The sequence below is a fragment of the Anomaloglossus baeobatrachus genome (assembly GCF_048569485.1).
Source record: "Anomaloglossus baeobatrachus isolate aAnoBae1 chromosome 5 unlocalized genomic scaffold, aAnoBae1.hap1 SUPER_5_unloc_5, whole genome shotgun sequence".
NCBI lineage: Eukaryota > Metazoa > Chordata > Amphibia > Anura > Aromobatidae > Anomaloglossus > Anomaloglossus baeobatrachus.
The window spans coordinates 948,646-966,883 of NW_027441809.1; the positions used below are offsets into that span (position 1 = coordinate 948,646).

Sequence of the window (18,238 nt, forward strand, 5' to 3'; positions counted from 1 at the left end):
ATTTAGGTTATTTTGGGCAGATGGGAGTGTAAAATTTCTGATTTTATTGAACTCTTCAAACACCAAGTAGAGGAAAGTATTCAAAAAATTACCTTGGCTTTCAACGGGATAAAAGCTTGATTTTGTGAAAAACATCAATATGTAGTCTTGAGTCATATAGAAATTAGAAAATTCATAAAGACCCAACAATACCCCTATGAAGCTGACCCCCTCCTTTGGAAACAGGTAACTAAAGAGAATCCTCTATCAGATGTAAAACCAATCTCAGCTTGAATGCATTAGAATGCAGAGAATGACAGATTTATGACAGGTAGAGATAAGAGCAGCAGATGGACAGAAAAATAACAAAGAAATTCAATTCTTTTGTTTCCCCTTATAGAAAGTATAAAGTGTATTGATATAATAGATACAGTAGGAAAAAGAGAATTTTGTTTACTTACCGTAAATTCTTTTTCTTATAGTTCCGACATGGGAGACCCAGACCATGGGTGTATAGCTTCTGCCTCCGGAGGACACACAAAGTACTACACTAAAAAGTGTAGCTCCTCCCTCCGAGCATATACACCCCCTGGATAACCAAATCTAGCCAGTTTAGTGCAAAAGCTGAAGGAGGACATCCACCCACAAGTAGAGATAGAGCAAAACCCGGAACAACCGGAACCTCTGTCTACAACAACAGCCGGTGAAAACACACGGAACAAGAAAACTGCCAACAGGCAACAGGGAGGGTGCTGGGTCTCCCATGTCGGAACTATAAGAAAAAGAATTTACGGTAAGTAAACAAAATTCTCTTTTTCTTCATCGTTCCTTATGGGAGACCCAGACCATGGGACGTCTCAAAGCAGTCCATGGGTGGGAAATAAACAGAACACTGAGAAGTATGCAAAACCTAACTTCACAAATGGGCGACAGCCGCCTGAAGGATGCGTCTGCCCAAGCTCGCATCTGCCGAAGCATGAGCATGCACTTGGTAGTGCTTCAAAAAGGTGTGCAGACTAGACCAAGTGGCAGCCTGACAGACCTGCTGAGCCGTAGCCTGGTGCCTGAAAGCCCAAGAGGCACCGACAGCTCTGGTCGAGTGCGCCTTGATCCCCGGCGGGGGAGGCACCTGAGTACACTGGTAGGCATCGGATATGGCCGACCTAATCCAACGAGCTAGGGTCGGTTTAGAAGCCGAGAGACCCTTGCGCTGACCTGTGGTCAGCACAAAAAGAGAGGTGCACCGCCTAAGAACAGCGGTGCGTGACACATAGATCCGGAGCGTCCGCACCAGATCTAAAGTATGCAACGCTTTCTCAAAGCGATGCACAGGAGCCAGACAAAAGGAAGGCAATGAAATGTCCTGGTTAAGGTGGAAAGGAGACACCACCTTAGGGAGAAAGTCCGGAGTCGGACGGAGAACCACCTTGTCTTGATGAAAAACCAAAAAAGGTGACTCCGAAGAGAGCGCAGCCAAATCGGAGACTCTCCTGAGAGAAGTTATGGCCACCAGAAAGACGACTTTCTGTGAAAGTCTAAACAAAGAAACCTCCCTAAGAGGCTCAAAGGGGGGTTTCTGTAAGGCCGTGAGGACCAGATTAAGGTCCCAGGGATCCAAAGGCCGCCGGTAAGGTGGAATGATGTGAGATGCGCCCTGCATGAAGGTGCGCACCTGGGCCAGTCGGGCGATACGTCGCTGGAACAACACTGACAGAGCCGAGACCTGTCCCTTAAGGGAATTGAGGGATAGACCTAGCTGCAGACCGGACTGTAGAAAGGACAGGATGGTCGGCAAGGAAAAAGGCCAAGGGGCATGCCCGGAAGAACGACACCAGGACAGGAAAATTCTCCAAGTCCTGTGGTAAATCTTGGCCGAGGAAGACTTCCGAGCCTGAGTCATAGTGGAGATGACTTCGGGAGGAATGCCGGAAGCCGTCAGGATCCAGGACTCAAGAGCCACGCCGTCAATCTGAGAGCTGCAGAATTCTGGCGGAAAAATGGACCTTGTGAGAGAAGGTCTGGCCGGTCCGGGAGATGCCACGGCACCTCTACGGACAGACGGAGCAGGTCTGGGTACCAAGCTCGCCTGGGCCAGTCTGGAGCAATGAGTATGACCCGACGGCCCTCCATTCTGATCTTGCGCAGGACTCTGGGCAAGAGAGCTAGAGGGGGAAACACGTAAGACAGACGGAACTGGGACCAATCCTGAACCAGCGCGTCCGCTGCAAAGGCCTGAGGATCGTGGGAGCGAGCCACGTAAACCGGGACCTTGTTGTTGTGCCGGGATGCCATTAGATCCACTTCCGGAGTGCCCCACTTGCGGCAGACCGACCGGAACACTGCCGGATGCAGAGCCCACTCGCCGCTGTCCACGGTTTGACGGCTGAGATAATCTGCCTCCCAGTTTTCTACGCCTGGGATGTGGACTGCGGATATGGTGGACTTGGAGTCCTCCGTCCACTGAAGGATGCGTTGAACCTCCAACATTGCCAGGCGGCTGCGAGTCCCGCCCTGGTGATTGATGTAGGCAACTGCTGTCGCGTTGTCTGACTGGACTCGAATGTGCTTGCCCGCCAACAGGTGGTGAAAGGCTACGAGAGCTAGAAGCACAGCTCTGATTTCCAGCACATTGATCGAGAGGGCTGATTCGGACGGAGTCCAAGTGCCCTGTGCTCGGTGGTGGAGAAATACTGCTCCCCAGCCGGATAGACTGGCATCCGTGGTGAGAATCACCCAGGACGGGATCAGGAAGGAGCGTCCCTGAGACAGAGAGAGGAGCCGAAGCCACCACTGAAGAGAGCTCCTGGTCTGTGGCGACAGAGCCACCAACCTGTGCAAGGAAGAAGTCCGCTTGTCCCAACAGCGGAGAATGTCCAGCTGCAGAGGACGCAGATGGAACTGGGCAAAGGGAACCGCTTCCATTGACGCCACCATCTGACCCAGCACCTGCATGAGGTGCCTGATGGAATGACGGCGGGGCCTCAACAGAGAGCGCACCGCCAGATGGAGGGACTGCTGTTTGACTAAGGGCAGCTTCACAAGTGCCGGCAGAGTCTCGAATTGCATCCCTAGGTACGTAAGTTTTTGGGTCAGGGTCAGAGTGGACTTGGGCAGATTGACAAGCCACCCGAATTGAACAAGAGTGGCGAGAGTGAGCGAGACACTCCGCTGACAGTCTGCACTGGATGAAGCCTTGACAAGAAGGTCGTCCAGGTAAGGAATCACTGCCAACCCCTGGAGGTGCAGAACCGCAACCACTGCTGCCATGACCTTGGTAAATACTCGAGGGGCCGTGGCTAACCCGAAGGGGAGAGCCACAAATTGGAAATGTTCCTCTCCGATTGCAAAACGTAGCCAACGCTGGTGTGAAACTGCAATTGGCACATGCAGATAGGCATCTCTGATGTCGATGGATGCCAGGAAATCTCCTTGGGTCATTGAGGCAATGACTGATCGCAGAGACTCCATGCGAAAATGCCGCACCTGAACATGCTTGTTGAGAAGCTTGAGATCCAGGATGGGCCGGAAGGAACCGTCCTTTTTGGGGACTAGGAAGAGATTTGAGTAAAAACCTCTGAACCGTTCCCTGGCGGGAACCGGTACAATTACTCCGTTGGCCCGTAAGGATGCCACGGCCTGAGAGAAGGCGGCGGCCTTGGAGCAGGGGGGAGTTGACAGAAAAAATCTGTTTGGCGGGCTGGAAGAGAACTCTATCCTGTAGCCGTGGGAGATGATATCCCGCACCCACTGATTGGAGACGTGTTGAAACCACACGTCGCCAAAGTGGGAGAGCCTGCCACCGACCAAGGACGTTGCTGGCTCGGCCAGATAGTCAAGAGGAGGCTGCCTTGGTGGCAGCAGCTCCTGCGGACCTTTGTGGTCGCGGCTTCTTGTGCCAGGTGGGCTTCTGGTCCTTGGCTGAGTTAGTGGACGAGGCCGAGGGCTTAGAGGCCGCCCAGTTAGAGGAACGAAAGGAACGAAACCTCGATTGGTTCCTGCCCTGGACAGGTTTCCTGGGTTTAGTCTGTGGCAAGGAAGTACTCTTCCCGCCAGTAGCCTCCTTAATAATTTCATCCAGTTGTTCACCGAACAGCCTGGACCCAGCAAATGGGAGCCCAGCAAGGTACTTCTTTGAAGAAGCATCTGCCTTCCACTCTCGAAGCCACAAAATCCTGCGGATAGCGAGGGAATTAGCGGAGGCCACCGCAGTGCGGTGAGAAGCCTCCAGCATGGCAGACATGGCGTAGGCTGAAAAGGCTGAAGCCTGGGAAGTTAAGGCAACCAATTCAGGCATAGAGTCCCTAGTGAGGGAATGCATCTCCTCTAGGGAAGCAGAGATGGCTTTGAGAGCCCACACTGCTGCAAAGGATGGGGAGAACGAGGCCCCTGCTGCCTCATAGACAGACTTGGCCAGGAGGTCAACCTGGCGGTCAGTGGGATCCTTAAGTGAGGTGCCATCAGCCACAGATACAACTGTTCGGGCTGAGAGTCTAGACACCGGAGGGTCTACCTTTGGTGAGTGAGCCCACTCCTTGACCACCTCAGGTGGAAAAGGAAAACGGTCATCAGAACCACGCTTTGGGAAGCGTTTGTCAGGACAGGCTCTGGGCTTGGACACTGTGGCTTGAAAACTGGAGTGGTTAAAGAACACACTCCTTGTTCTGTTAGGCAAGGTAAACTGGTGCTTTTCTGCCAGAGAGGGTTGCTCCGCTGATACTGGCGGATTGAGGTCCAGTACAGAATTAATGGACGCAATCAAATCACTAACATCTGCATCACCCTCGGTCAGATCAATGGGGCACATGGAGGTAGCGTCCGAGCCCCCAGTAAAGACATCCTCCTCGTCCTGTGAGTCGGCTCGTGAATCGGAGCCGCGGGACGAGAAAGGAGAGGGGACCCTGCGTCTCCTTTTAGGAGGACGGGGTCTGGGAGCAGATGAAGAATCCTCTGTGAGCTCTGCAGAGCGAGCCGAAGCAGCAGAGGCGCCCTGAGAAGGGGGCTGATGCATGCTCAGCAGAGTCCGGGACAGCTGTCCCATGGAGTCGGCAAAGGACTGGGAGATAGCCTTAGAAAACGATTCTACCCAAGCCGGGGGTTCAGCCACCGGGGTCGGAGCAGTCGGAGGGACCACTGGGGAGACTCCAGGCTGAGGCACCACCATGTTAGAGCAGGCATCACAATGTGGATATGTGCTCGGTTCAGGCAGTACGAGCTTACATGCAGTGCATATTGAGTACAGCCTTGCAGCCTTGCTCCTAGTGTGAGACATGCTGCTGAGGTGGAGGCTCTGCAGTAAAGAACACACTCCTTCAGAATGACCCCCAGAGAGTGTATAAGAAGTCCACAACCAGAGGTTGTGGCTTACCAGACCGTTTTGTGTGCCCTCAGGATCCCACAGCTAGGACCCCCAAACAGGTTGCAGAGATGCAGCAGCCAGCGCCGATCAGTGTGAGAACGCTGATAAAATGGCGCCGGAGGGAGGAGGGGGGGCGGGGCCTAGTCCAAGAGCGGGAACCGGAGGGCCAAGGAGATATACAGGGGAGGGAAACATCTCCTCAGAGAGGAGTGTCCTCCCCTGTGCTGAACGGCCGGTGGGCGGCGCCGCACTGTCCCTCTGCATGACTGACATGCAGGGGCAGTGAAAACGAAAGTAGGCCGCAGACGAAGCCGGGGCCTAAATTTTACAATGCGGCCGGCGAGCAGGCACCCTCGGCGCGGTTCTCAGGTGAAAACCAGAGAACCGGCCGGAAATGTCACCAAAGTAACCTGAAACACTCTCCCCAACAATAAAGATGCAAAGGACCCCCTGCAATAACGTCTCAAATACTTAGCTTGTGAGACGCAGGGCCAGGTCCCTGAGGGATGAGTGCTCCGTCCGGCAGGGTCCTGAAAGGGCTGCGGATGGAGACCGGTCTCCTGCAAAGCAGTGAGAACCATGCTGGCTCCCACTTCAAGCCAGAGCCCGAGGGATGGTGAAGGAGCGCGGCATGTAAGGCTCCAGCCTTGAAATCAACCTTAACAACACCGCCGACACAGTGGGGTGAGAAGGGACATGCCGGGGGTCCAGCTTGGACCCGCTTTTCTTCAAACTCTTTAAAATCAAAAATCACATGAGAATGCATGTGTGGATGTGTGCCTCCTGAACACAAAGCATTGAACTGGCTAGATTTGGTTATCCAGGGGGTGTATATGCTCGGAGGGAGGAGCTATACTTTTTAGTGTAGTACTTTGTGTGTCCTCCGGAGGCAGAAGCTATACACCCATGGTATGGGTCTCCCATAAGGAACGATGAACAAAGTCAATTTTTTAAATTTGTGCTAAAGCATTGTTCCGCATCATTGGGTGACTGCTGGGCTCCCAACAAATGGATATCGGCAAGAAAGATGAAAATATCTATGCAATGTCTCCTTTCTATGTACAGATAAAATTGTGACAGGAAAGATGGCTGAAATATCTTCCACCTGGGACCTCCAGGGGTGAAGTTATCAAAACGTTTCGGAATCTCATAATTTTCTAAGACTTAAGGGGGCTTTACACGCAGCGACATCGCTAGCGATATCGCTGGTGAAAGCACCCGCCCCCTTCATTTGTGCGTCACGGGCAAATCGCTGCCCGTCGCGCACAAAATCATTAGGAGCAGTCACACAGACTTACCTGCCTAGCGACGTCGCTGTTGCCGGCCAACCGCCTCCTTTCTAAGGGGGTGGTTCGTGCGGCGTCACAGCGGCGTCACTAAGCGGCCGGCCAATAGAAGCAGAGGGGTGGAGATGAGCAGCCGTAACATCCCGCCCACCTCCCTCCTTCCTGATTGCCGGCGGCCGCAGGTAAGCTGTAGTTCGTCGTTCCCGAGGTGTCACACGTAGCGATGTGTGCTGCCTTGGGAACGACGAACAACCTGCAACCTCAACAATCAACGATTTTTTGGAAATGAACGACGTGTCAACGATCAACGATAAGGTGAGTATTTTTGATTGTTAACGGTCGCTCGTTGGTGTCACACGCAACGACGTCGCTATCGATGCCGGATATGCAACATGGAATCCGTGACTCCGGCGATATATTGTTAGATATGTCGTTGCGTGTGACGGGTCCTTTAGACTTGTGTAACTTGTGGTAATAAAAAACTAATTCCAATTATGATCTTCATTCAATGAAAGGAACATTGCTGTGTCTCCAGAAATCTGAAGCCATTACTGTGACCTAAGTTCAGTAATTTTCCATTTTGTTTCCCTTTGTAATATCTATTGTGTATTTTTATAAACACTGCCTACTTTTCAGATTAAATACAGTGTGTCCATCCATATCCTGTCCACCGCCATTAACTTGAGAACGCCGGCACAGCTATAGGCATAGAAGTGTCTAGGTATTGTAAAGTAGCCATGCGCTACGCAATGAAACCACCTATAGCGCCACCTGGTGAAAAACAACGGAGTTAGCATTTTTATCTTGAAAACAGAAAGAGATAGAGGAAAAAAGTGAATTACAAAGTTGTAGGGCATCATCAATTCAATACAAATCGACACCTTGCATACAGAAATGCAATGATTAGAATGTGTAAAACTCACAAGGCTGCGGACGTGAAGCGACACCTCATGGAGCCCTTCCTACAAGTCATTGGGTATGGTGGCTGCGTGGAGTGGCCTCCACGCTCACCTGACCTGACCCCATTGGACTTCTTTCTGTGAGGTCACATCAAACAGTAGGTGTATGCGACCCCTCCACCAACATTGCAGGACCTACGACGACGTATTACAGATGCTTGTGCAAACGTGTCACCTACCATATTGCACAACGTGCAGGAAGATACAGTATGCTGTGCAGAGCCCAGATGTGCATTGCAGCTAACGGTGGTCACTTTGAGCATCAAATTTAAATGAGCGCCATATGCTTGACCAGCATTCAATGTTTTGGGTGGGTTATGGGTTTCATATCATAGCATTTCTGTATGCAAGGTGTCGATTCGTATTGATGATGCCCTACAACTTTGTAATTTACTTTTTTTCTGTATCTCGTTCCGTTTCGAGATAAAAATGCTAACTCCGTTTTCCACCAGGTGGCGCTATAGGTGGTTTCATTGCATAGTGCATGGCTACTTTACTATACCTAGACACCACTTCTATGCCTATAGCTGCCGCCGTTCTCAAGTTAATCGCGGTGGACAGGATATTGGTGGACACACTGTATATAGAATTTAATAGCGTATGGCTTTGGGATGTGGGTTATAGATTAAGAGGAACAAAGCTACTTGTAATGTGTGTCCAACCGACCTGTATAAGCAGAGACCCTGATTCCAGCGATGTGTCACTTACTTGGCTGCTTGCTGAAGTTTTGAAAATCAGTTTTCTCTGTTTAAAATCTACCAGATGTCGAAAAACTGCTTTGTGTATAACCCCACCCACACCACTGATTGGCAGCTGTATACAATAAGCATAGATAGAAAGCTGCCAATCAGGGGTGGAGTTATACAGAGCTTATGGAGATAGAAAATACATAGCAGCAGGTTTACTAGTTCTCTAGTGATAATCCCCTAGTGATAATACAGTGATTTTATCAAAACTACACTACACTACACTACCTCAAGCAGCCCAGTAAATGAAACTGAAACATCATTGGAATCAGAGTACCTCTCTTTCACAGGTGTGTCACAGGACAGTGATGTGGTATCCGGCAATAGAAGGTCACAGTCTTTTGCTGTGCAAAATGTTCCCTGACTTTCTATTTTTCCAGCTGTTAGTATTCTGTGTACTAGGTATCTCCTCTCTGCTGGGTTTTCATCCTCTTACTTTAGGACACTGGGGAGCTCCAGTTCCCTTCAGCTGCTAATCACCTGTATTTCCTCTTGGGTTAAAATATTGTCATTTTTCCTGGGCTTGTGATGGAGATATTCAGTTCCTTCACAAGGTCTGGATGCAAGCAGGTGGCTTGCACACACCAGTAGGATCTTTGTTGCTTTTTACTGAACTTCTTACTGAGCCGTCTAGAGATAAGTTGTATATTTTTTCCCCTTGTTTGTTATCCGTGTGTGTCCTTTAGTACTTAGTGAGGTTGATGAAGAGCTCATCCCATCCGTTCCCTATTTAGGGATCAGTTCAAGATCAGCCTAGAGTCAGGCATCCGGCGCGGCGCATAGGTATGGAATCTATATAGGATGGTGAGAGAACCCAGGGGCCCAGCGATAGGCTTGGTCAGGGCTCTCATCTCCCCTTACCCTAGGCACAGGCTTTCCCTTCCCTTTCGCCATTCATTTGGTACTTTGGTACCTAGCGTGACACTGTCTTTACATTATTCTGATTTTTAATTAAGGGGTAAGCACTTAGTGACCGAATCCCATTGAATTCACAAAACCCCAGCATAGGTATCATAAATGTTACTTGCTCTTCATTAGGAGATAGGCCCCTTTCAGTTCTGGTCTCTTCTACACCCATAATCTAAACTGTGATAAAGGTTTGTGGGCAGAGATGAGGGAACCTGAATAGTAAAGTTCGAGGTTTGTACCAAATACAGACTTTATAAAAAAATCAGTGTTAGAGTTCGGAGTTCGGGTGCTTTATGTATCCTAACTACTCGATCTAGCATCGGTGTGCTCGGGTACACTCAGTGCTCGGCCCAGTGCGAGCCGCTTGCAGTGTGTGAATGGCTTTCACGGGGAGGTAAAAACATTGTTATAGGTGTATTGTGTACAAGGAATGAACGCTATCCTCCCTCCCCCGGTAATAAATACTCTGTTAATGGTTGGATGCATGCGGGCGGAGACCCGAACTGCCCAATCAGTGACTTCAAATGGGATTCAGGACAAGTCCGGTTCAGAAACTGAACTTTATTTAAAATATAACAGAAAAAGCCGAACCTGAACTTCAACGGGCGCACTCATCTCTATTTGTGGTTAGTCTCACAAAAAAAAATCTCTTGGCTATCAGACATAAAATCCTCTAGTTTTTTATTACAATAATTATCCTTTGTAAAAAGATCATTTTTATAACATAAAAAGCCCAATTTATGCGGGGGCGACGCCTGATTCATGAACTGATGCATGACTCTCCATGAAACTGGAGCGTTTGATGAGTGGAATGTGCCTCCTTGTGTCATGCTAAAATATTACTTCCATCAGGAACTGGAGTGAGATTTCTGGCATAGGGGTCATTTCGTGTCAAGTGGACCAGTTTTAAAAATCGTCCCCACTCGACGTTCTCCGATTTTGCTGAAAATGTATAAGGATGTACATGTATGTTTGAAAAGAGGTTCTGTAAATTTTTAGGGCCAGATCTCAAATATATTGGGCACTGTTGACCTTTCACTGGAGGCCCCCCCCCAAGCCTGCGGCTTCAGCTAAGAGGATTTTGCAAACTTTGGCACATAGCCATTAGAGTTCTATACTGGCTATGATGCTGAGATTTGGCATACTAGCTCAACTTTTGCTGCTAAACGCGATAAAATTATTACCGGCTATGACAAAACAATATTTCGGCCGCAATTTTGTGTCAAAGTAGCTTGTAAAACGCCTCGCATAAAATTTATGCCAAACTTTGCCCATATATAACTCAAGACCAAAAACCAATAGGAACTGGTGCATTACCCTGTACAACAAACATCTACATGACTTTGCATTGCTGCAATATCACGGTCAAAGCATATGTATTTGTGGAAATATTCACACCCACATATGATGTAAAACTTAAAAAAAAAACGAATTTTACCTATTTTTAGGTCAAATTTCCCAAAAAGGGTACCCCTAAAATATATTAATTCTGATATCATTAGAAAGAGCACATTTTTCTCTACAAGGATCATTGGGGGGGTTTTTGGAGTCTCTCCATTTAAGAAAAGAAAAATGCCACTGAACATGGTGTTATTTATTAATACACAATGCATGGTAACTGCACTATTCAAACCCTTGCGTTGGTCCATGGTGGTTATACCACAACCAATTCCCTAAGAATTGGTATTATAATCCTATTAAGAATTGTAATAATGCTGTCTTTCGAGAATTGGCAGCCCCATCGCCTAGGAGCCATGGCCGATAGCCGTGCAAGGCAAGTCGCGGGTGGTCTCTTTATCGCAGGTTCCAAAGCCTGAGGGTGGGTGTCTTTGCCTAGGATCCCAAGCCTAATATTGGGTATCTTTTGTTGGTTCCCAAGCCATAATGTTCAGTCTAAGTAAGTGGTCTGGAATTGTTGCTGAATTTGCAACATAATCGGTTCAGAGAAGCTGTATTGTCGGCCCATTGCTGTTGCAGCTGGTGCTGGAATTATTGCAATGATCGACTGCTCGGGAATCCAGCATGTATCATGTCTCACAGGCCAGTGACAGAAGCAGCTCCATGAGGATGCATAAAATGTATTAATGCATCATGGTCGTCGACTGAAATTTCAGAAATATTTCCAATCCACCAGTTCCTATCGTAAATGCAGGCAATGTATTGCCCTGGCTGGAGGTTTGCAATTGGCACAAAAGGCATTTCTGATCTGACAGATCCATCTACATGGGCAATGAAAGATGAAGGGTCATTTCACACCCTTGAAATGCGAATCTTTTTGTCATCAATTTCATTCTCCATCACTAAAAAATAAATAATATATGCATTAAAATGTAACAATAGTCAATAGGTTTATAGGTTTTTGATTATAATAGACATTGCTAGCAACAATACAACTCTGTAACATGTGATAAGAATCTGAAAATCAAACACAAAATCAATGCATTACGTGCATACATAACACCATGTTCAGTGGCATTTTTCTTTTCTTAAATGGAGAGACTCCAAAAAAACCCCAATGATCCTTGTAGAGAAAAATGTGCTCTTTCAAATGATAACAGAATTAATATATTTTAGGGGTACCCTTTTTGGGAAATTTGACCTAAAAATAGGTAAAATTCGTTTTTTTTAAGTTTTTCATCATATGTGGGTGTGAATATTTCCACAAATACATATGCTTTGACCGTGATATTGCAGCAATGCAAAGTCATGAAGATGTTTGTTGTACAGGGTAAAGCACCAGTTCCTATTGGTTTTTGGTCTTGAGTTATATATGGGCAAAGTTTGGCATAAATTTTATGCGAGGCGTTTTGCAAGCTACTTTGACACAAAATTGCGGCCGAAATATTGTTTTGTCATAGCCGGTAATAATTTTATCGCGTTTAGCAGCAAAAGTTGAGCTAGTATTCCAAATTTCAGCATCATAGCCAGTATAGAACTCTAATGGCTATGTGCCAAAGTTTGCAAAATCCTCTTAGCTGAAGCCGCAGCCTTGGGGGGGGCCCTCCAGTGAAAGGTCAACAGTGCCCAATATATTTGAGATCTGGCCCTAAAAATTTACAGAACCTCTTTTCAAACATACATGTACATCCTTATACATTTTCAGCAAAATCGGAGAACGTCGAGTGGGGACCACTGGTCCACTTGACACGGAATGACCCAATAGCTAAAGACAGGCATGAAGAATATATTGTATATTACAAGCATTTATTAACAAAACAACAAGGTTTGAAATGCAATTATATACAATGTGATATACTTCAGAGTTCCTATCTCCAATCTGGGGCTGCGCTTTTTAGTAAATAAAGCAGTGGGCAACCTGAGATTAGTGAATTATCTAAATATAATCCAGTATCAAAACCTTTCACAAATGTTCCTAAAGGCTCTCGAAATACCCAACTTACTAGCAAAGTTGAGTCCAAATTTCCATTTTGTGGGATCTCAGTGTGCAGAGCGGGATCCCACAAATATTTGCAGCTGCTCTAAGCACGAGACATTGCTCTCTCAACTAATCCAGCGCGGTCACATACTTTTTTAAGGTTTTACTGAACTGCTTTAGAAGGATGCCGCAGAGCTGGGGTCATAGAGCTCACTCTTTCACTGTGAGTGATCACTGAGGGTTGTGGGATCTCACAACCTGTAAGTTTCTTTTGGGGGACATTAGAGACACTTCTTATAAAAATTGTCAGAGGAGTTTAGTGAAAGAGGGTGGTGCCTGAAACGGTCAGACAGATTCACAATAATTTGTGCCCTTTTATGATATGTGATTTTGACTATTGTACTTTTATTACTTTTACTATTTGTTAACCAATTCCCATATTTTTCAGACTTAAAGAGACATTTCTACCCCACCAAAAAATGTGTAGGAAGGGAGGGGTGATGTCTCATAGTTCGAATGCCCTCGAATGAGGCTGAACGGGTAGCGGTGGAGGAGTAGGTCACAGGAGGCAGGAACCAGCGCCGGGGCTAACAATGCGCCCAAAAATAGCGAAAGTGAATATTCACTGCTGCTCACTCCCATAATCCCGTCTACCTCTAGCCACTAAAGCCGGCATCGAGGGGTGGGACGAATTGTAGGCATGGGGATCAGTGACTATTCATTCTCTTTAATAACAGGCACATGGTAACCCAGCTGCCAACTTAATGCTGCGGCTGGGTGATTACGAGTGTCTGCTATTAGAGAATGAATAATCACTGCTCCCGAAGCCCATAATCTCGGGTGTGGGGAGCAGTGAACATTCCGGCAGCTGATGTTCGTGTGTAACTGCAGGTGTATGGCAGTGACGTCATGCGATGCGCCGCTTACACACTGAATTCACTTGCCAACATCAGAGACAACACTGCACACTGGGGGAGCAGAGAGATGGTGAGTATAATCATTTTTTTTATGTCTGCAGTGTGATGAGGGACATGTATAGCAGGATGACAGCAGAACCAGACATATCATTGGTGGAACCTGCAGCCCAAGAGGTAAGGGGGCCCATTTTCACCTGTAAATATCAAGATGGGATCCTATATACCAGGATGAAAGCCATATACACCAGGAAGAGAGACACATAACTGCAAGGGGCCCAGGATGGGGGTCATTAGTACAGAATTGCAGGATATTACCCCCTATAACAACGTCAGCAGCAGACCCCCCCCCCCCCCATAATAGTCCATCATGACTACAGTTTTTCTTTACATTTTTTTCCTATTTTCCTCCTCTAAAACCGAGGTGTGTTTTATGGTCATAATAATACAGTAAGTTTAAAAAGAGAGAAAATGGTGCTTTCCATGACCAATTCTTACTTGAGCAATTGATTTTTGGATAAAACCTTTTGACGCACGGTACATCATGATGGCTTCTCCCATGTGACTCATCTGACAACAGGACCTGATTAATGATAACATTTGCCAAATTCCAAATGCAAGAATGGCTCCTCTACTGTGTGGGTTTTCTCATAGTCGACAAGAATTGATATACCATTTGAACATTTCAAATATTCACATGAAAGAGGTTCCTTCCCTGTGTGGCTTCTTCAAATGTTTAACGAGATCTGATTTCTGAGAATAACAATTTCCACAATCAGAACATAAAAATGGTTTATCCCGTGTGTGAAGTCTTCCATGGTCAACAAGAGTTGATTTCCTAGTGAAACATTTACCACATTCCAAGCATGAAAATGGCTTCTCCCCCGTATGAGATTTTTGATGCCAAACAAGAAGAGATTTCTGAGTAAAACATTGCTCACATTCTGAACATGAAAATGGCTTCTCCCCGGTATGAGATCTTTGATGCACAACAAGTTGTGATTTCCAATTAAAACATTTCCCACACTCTGAACATGAAAGTGGTTTCTTCCCTGTGTGAGATCTTTCATGCACAACAAGTTGTGATTTCCAATTAAAACATTTCCCACACTCTGAACATGAAAATGGCTTCTTCCCTGTGTGACTTTTGTGATGCGAAATAAGATATGATTTCCTAGTAAAACATTTCCCACATTCTGAACATGAAAATGGCTTCGCCCCTGTGTGAATTCTTTGATGTTCAACAAGATCTGACTTCTGAATAAAACATTTCCCACATTCAAAGCATGAAAATGGCTTCTCCCCTGTATGAGATCTTTGATGTATAACAAGGGCTGTTTTCTGAATAAAACATTTCTCGCAGTATAAACATGAAAATGGCTTCTCCCCTGTGTGAATTTTCTGATGTCTCATAAGGGCTGAATTCCGAATAAAACATTTTCCACATTCTAAACATGAAAATGGCTTCTCCCCTGTGTGAGATCTTTGATGCACAACAAATTCTGATTTCCAAGTAAAACATTTCTCACATTGGGGGCATGAAAACGGCTTTTCATTTGTGTGAATTTTTTGATGGGCAACAAGATTTGATTTCCTGGTAAAACATTTCCCACACTCTGAACATGAAAATGCTTTTTCCCTTGTAGGAGTCGTTTCATGTTCCACATCCCTTCTGTAACTTTTATTTTGCTTACAATTCTGTGATAAATCGGAATTTTGGACTTGTTTGCAAAGATCTGATGATAGAGCTTTCCGAGGAAGGACTGGAGGTATATCTGGGACAACAGCATGCTCTTCATATGTGATACTTTCATCATCTGTCATAAATTCTGAAGATATTAGATCTCCATCTGAACGCCCAATACAGTCATCTGCTAAAAATAAACACAATGTTATTATTTTTTAATGATATGATGTTGATAGTACATTTATTTTTTTAAACCTTAACATAATTAAATTAGGAAAAATGTATTCTGAATCTGTTGTCCAATTTCGATATCTAAAGGTCGCTTTACACGCTACAATATATCTTACGATGTGTCGGCGGGCTCACGTCGTAAGTGACGCACATCCGGCATCGTAAGTTACATTGTAGCATGTAACAGCTACGTGCGATTGCGATTGAACAGTAAAACCTTCATCGCATGCACGTCGTTCAATTCCTAAAAATTCAACGTCAGGTTGTTCATCATACCCGGGGTAACACACATCGCAGCGTGTGACACCCAGGGAAAGATGAACAGATCTTACCTAGGTCCCGCGGCTCCCGCCGGCAATGCGGAAGGAAGGAGGTAGGCGGGATGTTTACGTCCCGCTCATCTCCACCCCTCCGCTTCTATTGGCCGGCTGCCGCGTGACGTCGATGTGACACTGAACATCCCTCCCACTCCAGGAAGTGGATGTTCGCCGTCCACATCGAGGTCGTATGGACGGGTAAGTACGTGTGACGGGGGGTTATTCGTTTGTGTGACATGTTCAACAAATTGAACGTGCCGCACATACGATGGGGGCGGGTACAATCGCATACGATATCGTATGCTGGATCGTATTGTGTAAAGCAGGCTGAAGAGTTACATCTTCGATAATTCGGATCTCCCATTCCTAGCACCAGTTCTCTGGAATGTGTTACAGTAAATAATCTGATTGATTGTGACAATGTGACTGCAGGATAATGAGGGACAGGGGGCTCCTATACTGTCCCTCATGCTGGATTACCCCTGAAGATGGAGATGCCAGAGTCCCATGCCTTACTATTCTCCTGACCAGATCTAATCTGTTATCCCCCCGGGGAAGGAAGGGACAGGAATATGATGGATACACAGATTAAGACACATGGGAAACACAGATTAAGACAGACGGAACACATTGCAAACTCACAGAAATAAACAGTGAGAGACGAAAGCCCGCTTTACACGCTACAATATATCTTACGATGTGTTGGCGGGGTCACGTTGTAAGTGACGCACATCCGGCATCATAAGGTACATTGTAGTGTGTGACAGGTACGTGCGATTGCGATTTAACGTTAAAACGTTCATCGCATGCACGTCGTTCAATTCCTAAAAATTGAACGTCAGATTGTTCATAGTACCCGGGGTAGCACACATCGCTGTGTGTGACACCCCGGGAATGATGAACAGATCTTACCTGCGTCCTGCAGCTCCCGGCCAGCAATGCGGAAGGAAGGAGGTGGGTGGGATGTTTACGTCCCGCTCATCTCCGCCCCTCCGCTTCTATTGCCCGGCTGCCGCATGGCGTCGATGTGATGCCGAAGGTCCCTCCCACTCCAGGAAGTGGACGTTCGCCGCCCACATCGAGGTCGTGACGGGTGGGGTTAATCGTTTGTGCGGCACATTCAACAAATTGAACGTGCCGTACATACGATGGGGGCAGTTACGATCGCATACGATATCGTATGCGAAATCGTAACATGTAAAGCAGGCTTTAGGAGAATAGCAAGAGCAGAAAGGCAGCAACAAAAAGACAACAAGGGTTAACACTACAACCACCCGTAAGTCTGGATCACAACACCTCACCAGACCAGTATAGGTAAACTTAAACTAGCATTAATGAAATAGTTCAGCGATACTTTCTCCTCTACAGCATGTGTTCAAAGACATTGTCAAATAGGACCTTAAGCAGTCCTATAATAGGCATATAAACAGTGGGGCCGCTAGGAGGATGGGGATATGAAATTGCTCAGTTTGCACTCCCTTTTCCCTAACGCCAGTTCAGCAAGCCAGCCTGTCTTCTGTTCAATTCATTTAGACTCCTGTAATTAAGAGACCTTGGGTTACATCATGTCACATGACTTTGAAGTCATCAAAGGTCCTTAATCAATCAACCTTAGAATACAACTGATAGGATCCCTAAGAGAGTGGGGTTCCTGAGAAATTGCACAGTTTGACTCCTTCCAACACTGGCCCTGAGAGTAACTAGGGCTTATTTTTTGAGTAGGGCTCATATTTCAAGCATTCTCCAAAAATCCCGTAAAATCATTATAGGTCTTATTTTTGGTGTAGGTCGTCTTTTCGGGGAAAAAGGGTATTCATAAACCCTCTGCAGGTCTTTGAGCTGCCTTCATAACAACATAGAGAAGGCACTAGAAACAAACAGAAGGAAAGACAATACATTTGAAAAAAAAAAAAACAGAGCAGAAAGCCTAAAGATGTAAACACAAAATGAGTGCAGAAAGAAAATGAGTAGAGATTTCTTACAGGATAGAGCTGGAGGAAACACATCCTGAGGAACATCGGGATCTTCTTGTTTACAGTCCTGTGGGAGAAGAGGACGGGGACATCTCTCTGGTGTTGTCTTCTTACTGGATAGAACTGGAGGAGACACATACAGGGACTGAATTCATTCCTTACATACAGATAATTATAGGCCGTGTGTATTTAGTCCTGTCTATTACCTGGTGATGTGAGGGGCTGGGGAACCTCCATCATGACGTCCTTGTACAGATCTTTGTGTCCTTCTAAATACTCCCACTCCTCCATGGAGAAATAGACGGTGACGTCCTGAGACCTTATAGGAACCTGACACATACAATGATACCGTCACCCCCGATCCCTTCATAGCGTTATTGTATAATGTCCCAGCATTCCCAGCAGTGTCACCTCTCCAGTCAGCAGCTCAATCATCTTGTAGGTGAGTTCTAGGATCTTCTGGTCATTGATGTCCTCATGTATCGGGGGGTGAGGTGGAGGCCCC

At 46.5% G+C, this 18,238-nt stretch overlaps 1 protein-coding gene across 1 annotated transcript; it reads right to left on the bottom strand.

Annotated features, from left to right (window-relative positions):
- Window positions 1-13,958: 13,958 nt before the first annotated feature.
- Window positions 13,959-18,031, bottom strand: LOC142259262 (uncharacterized). Its single transcript, XM_075331741.1, is given in 4 exon segments — window positions 13,959-14,253; window positions 14,255-15,399; window positions 17,743-17,856; window positions 17,940-18,031. Coding segments are annotated over 4 exon segments (1,485 nt in total). The 5' UTR covers window positions 18,025-18,031; the 3' UTR covers window positions 13,959-14,112.
- Between the last annotated feature and the right edge of the window lie 207 nt (window positions 18,032-18,238).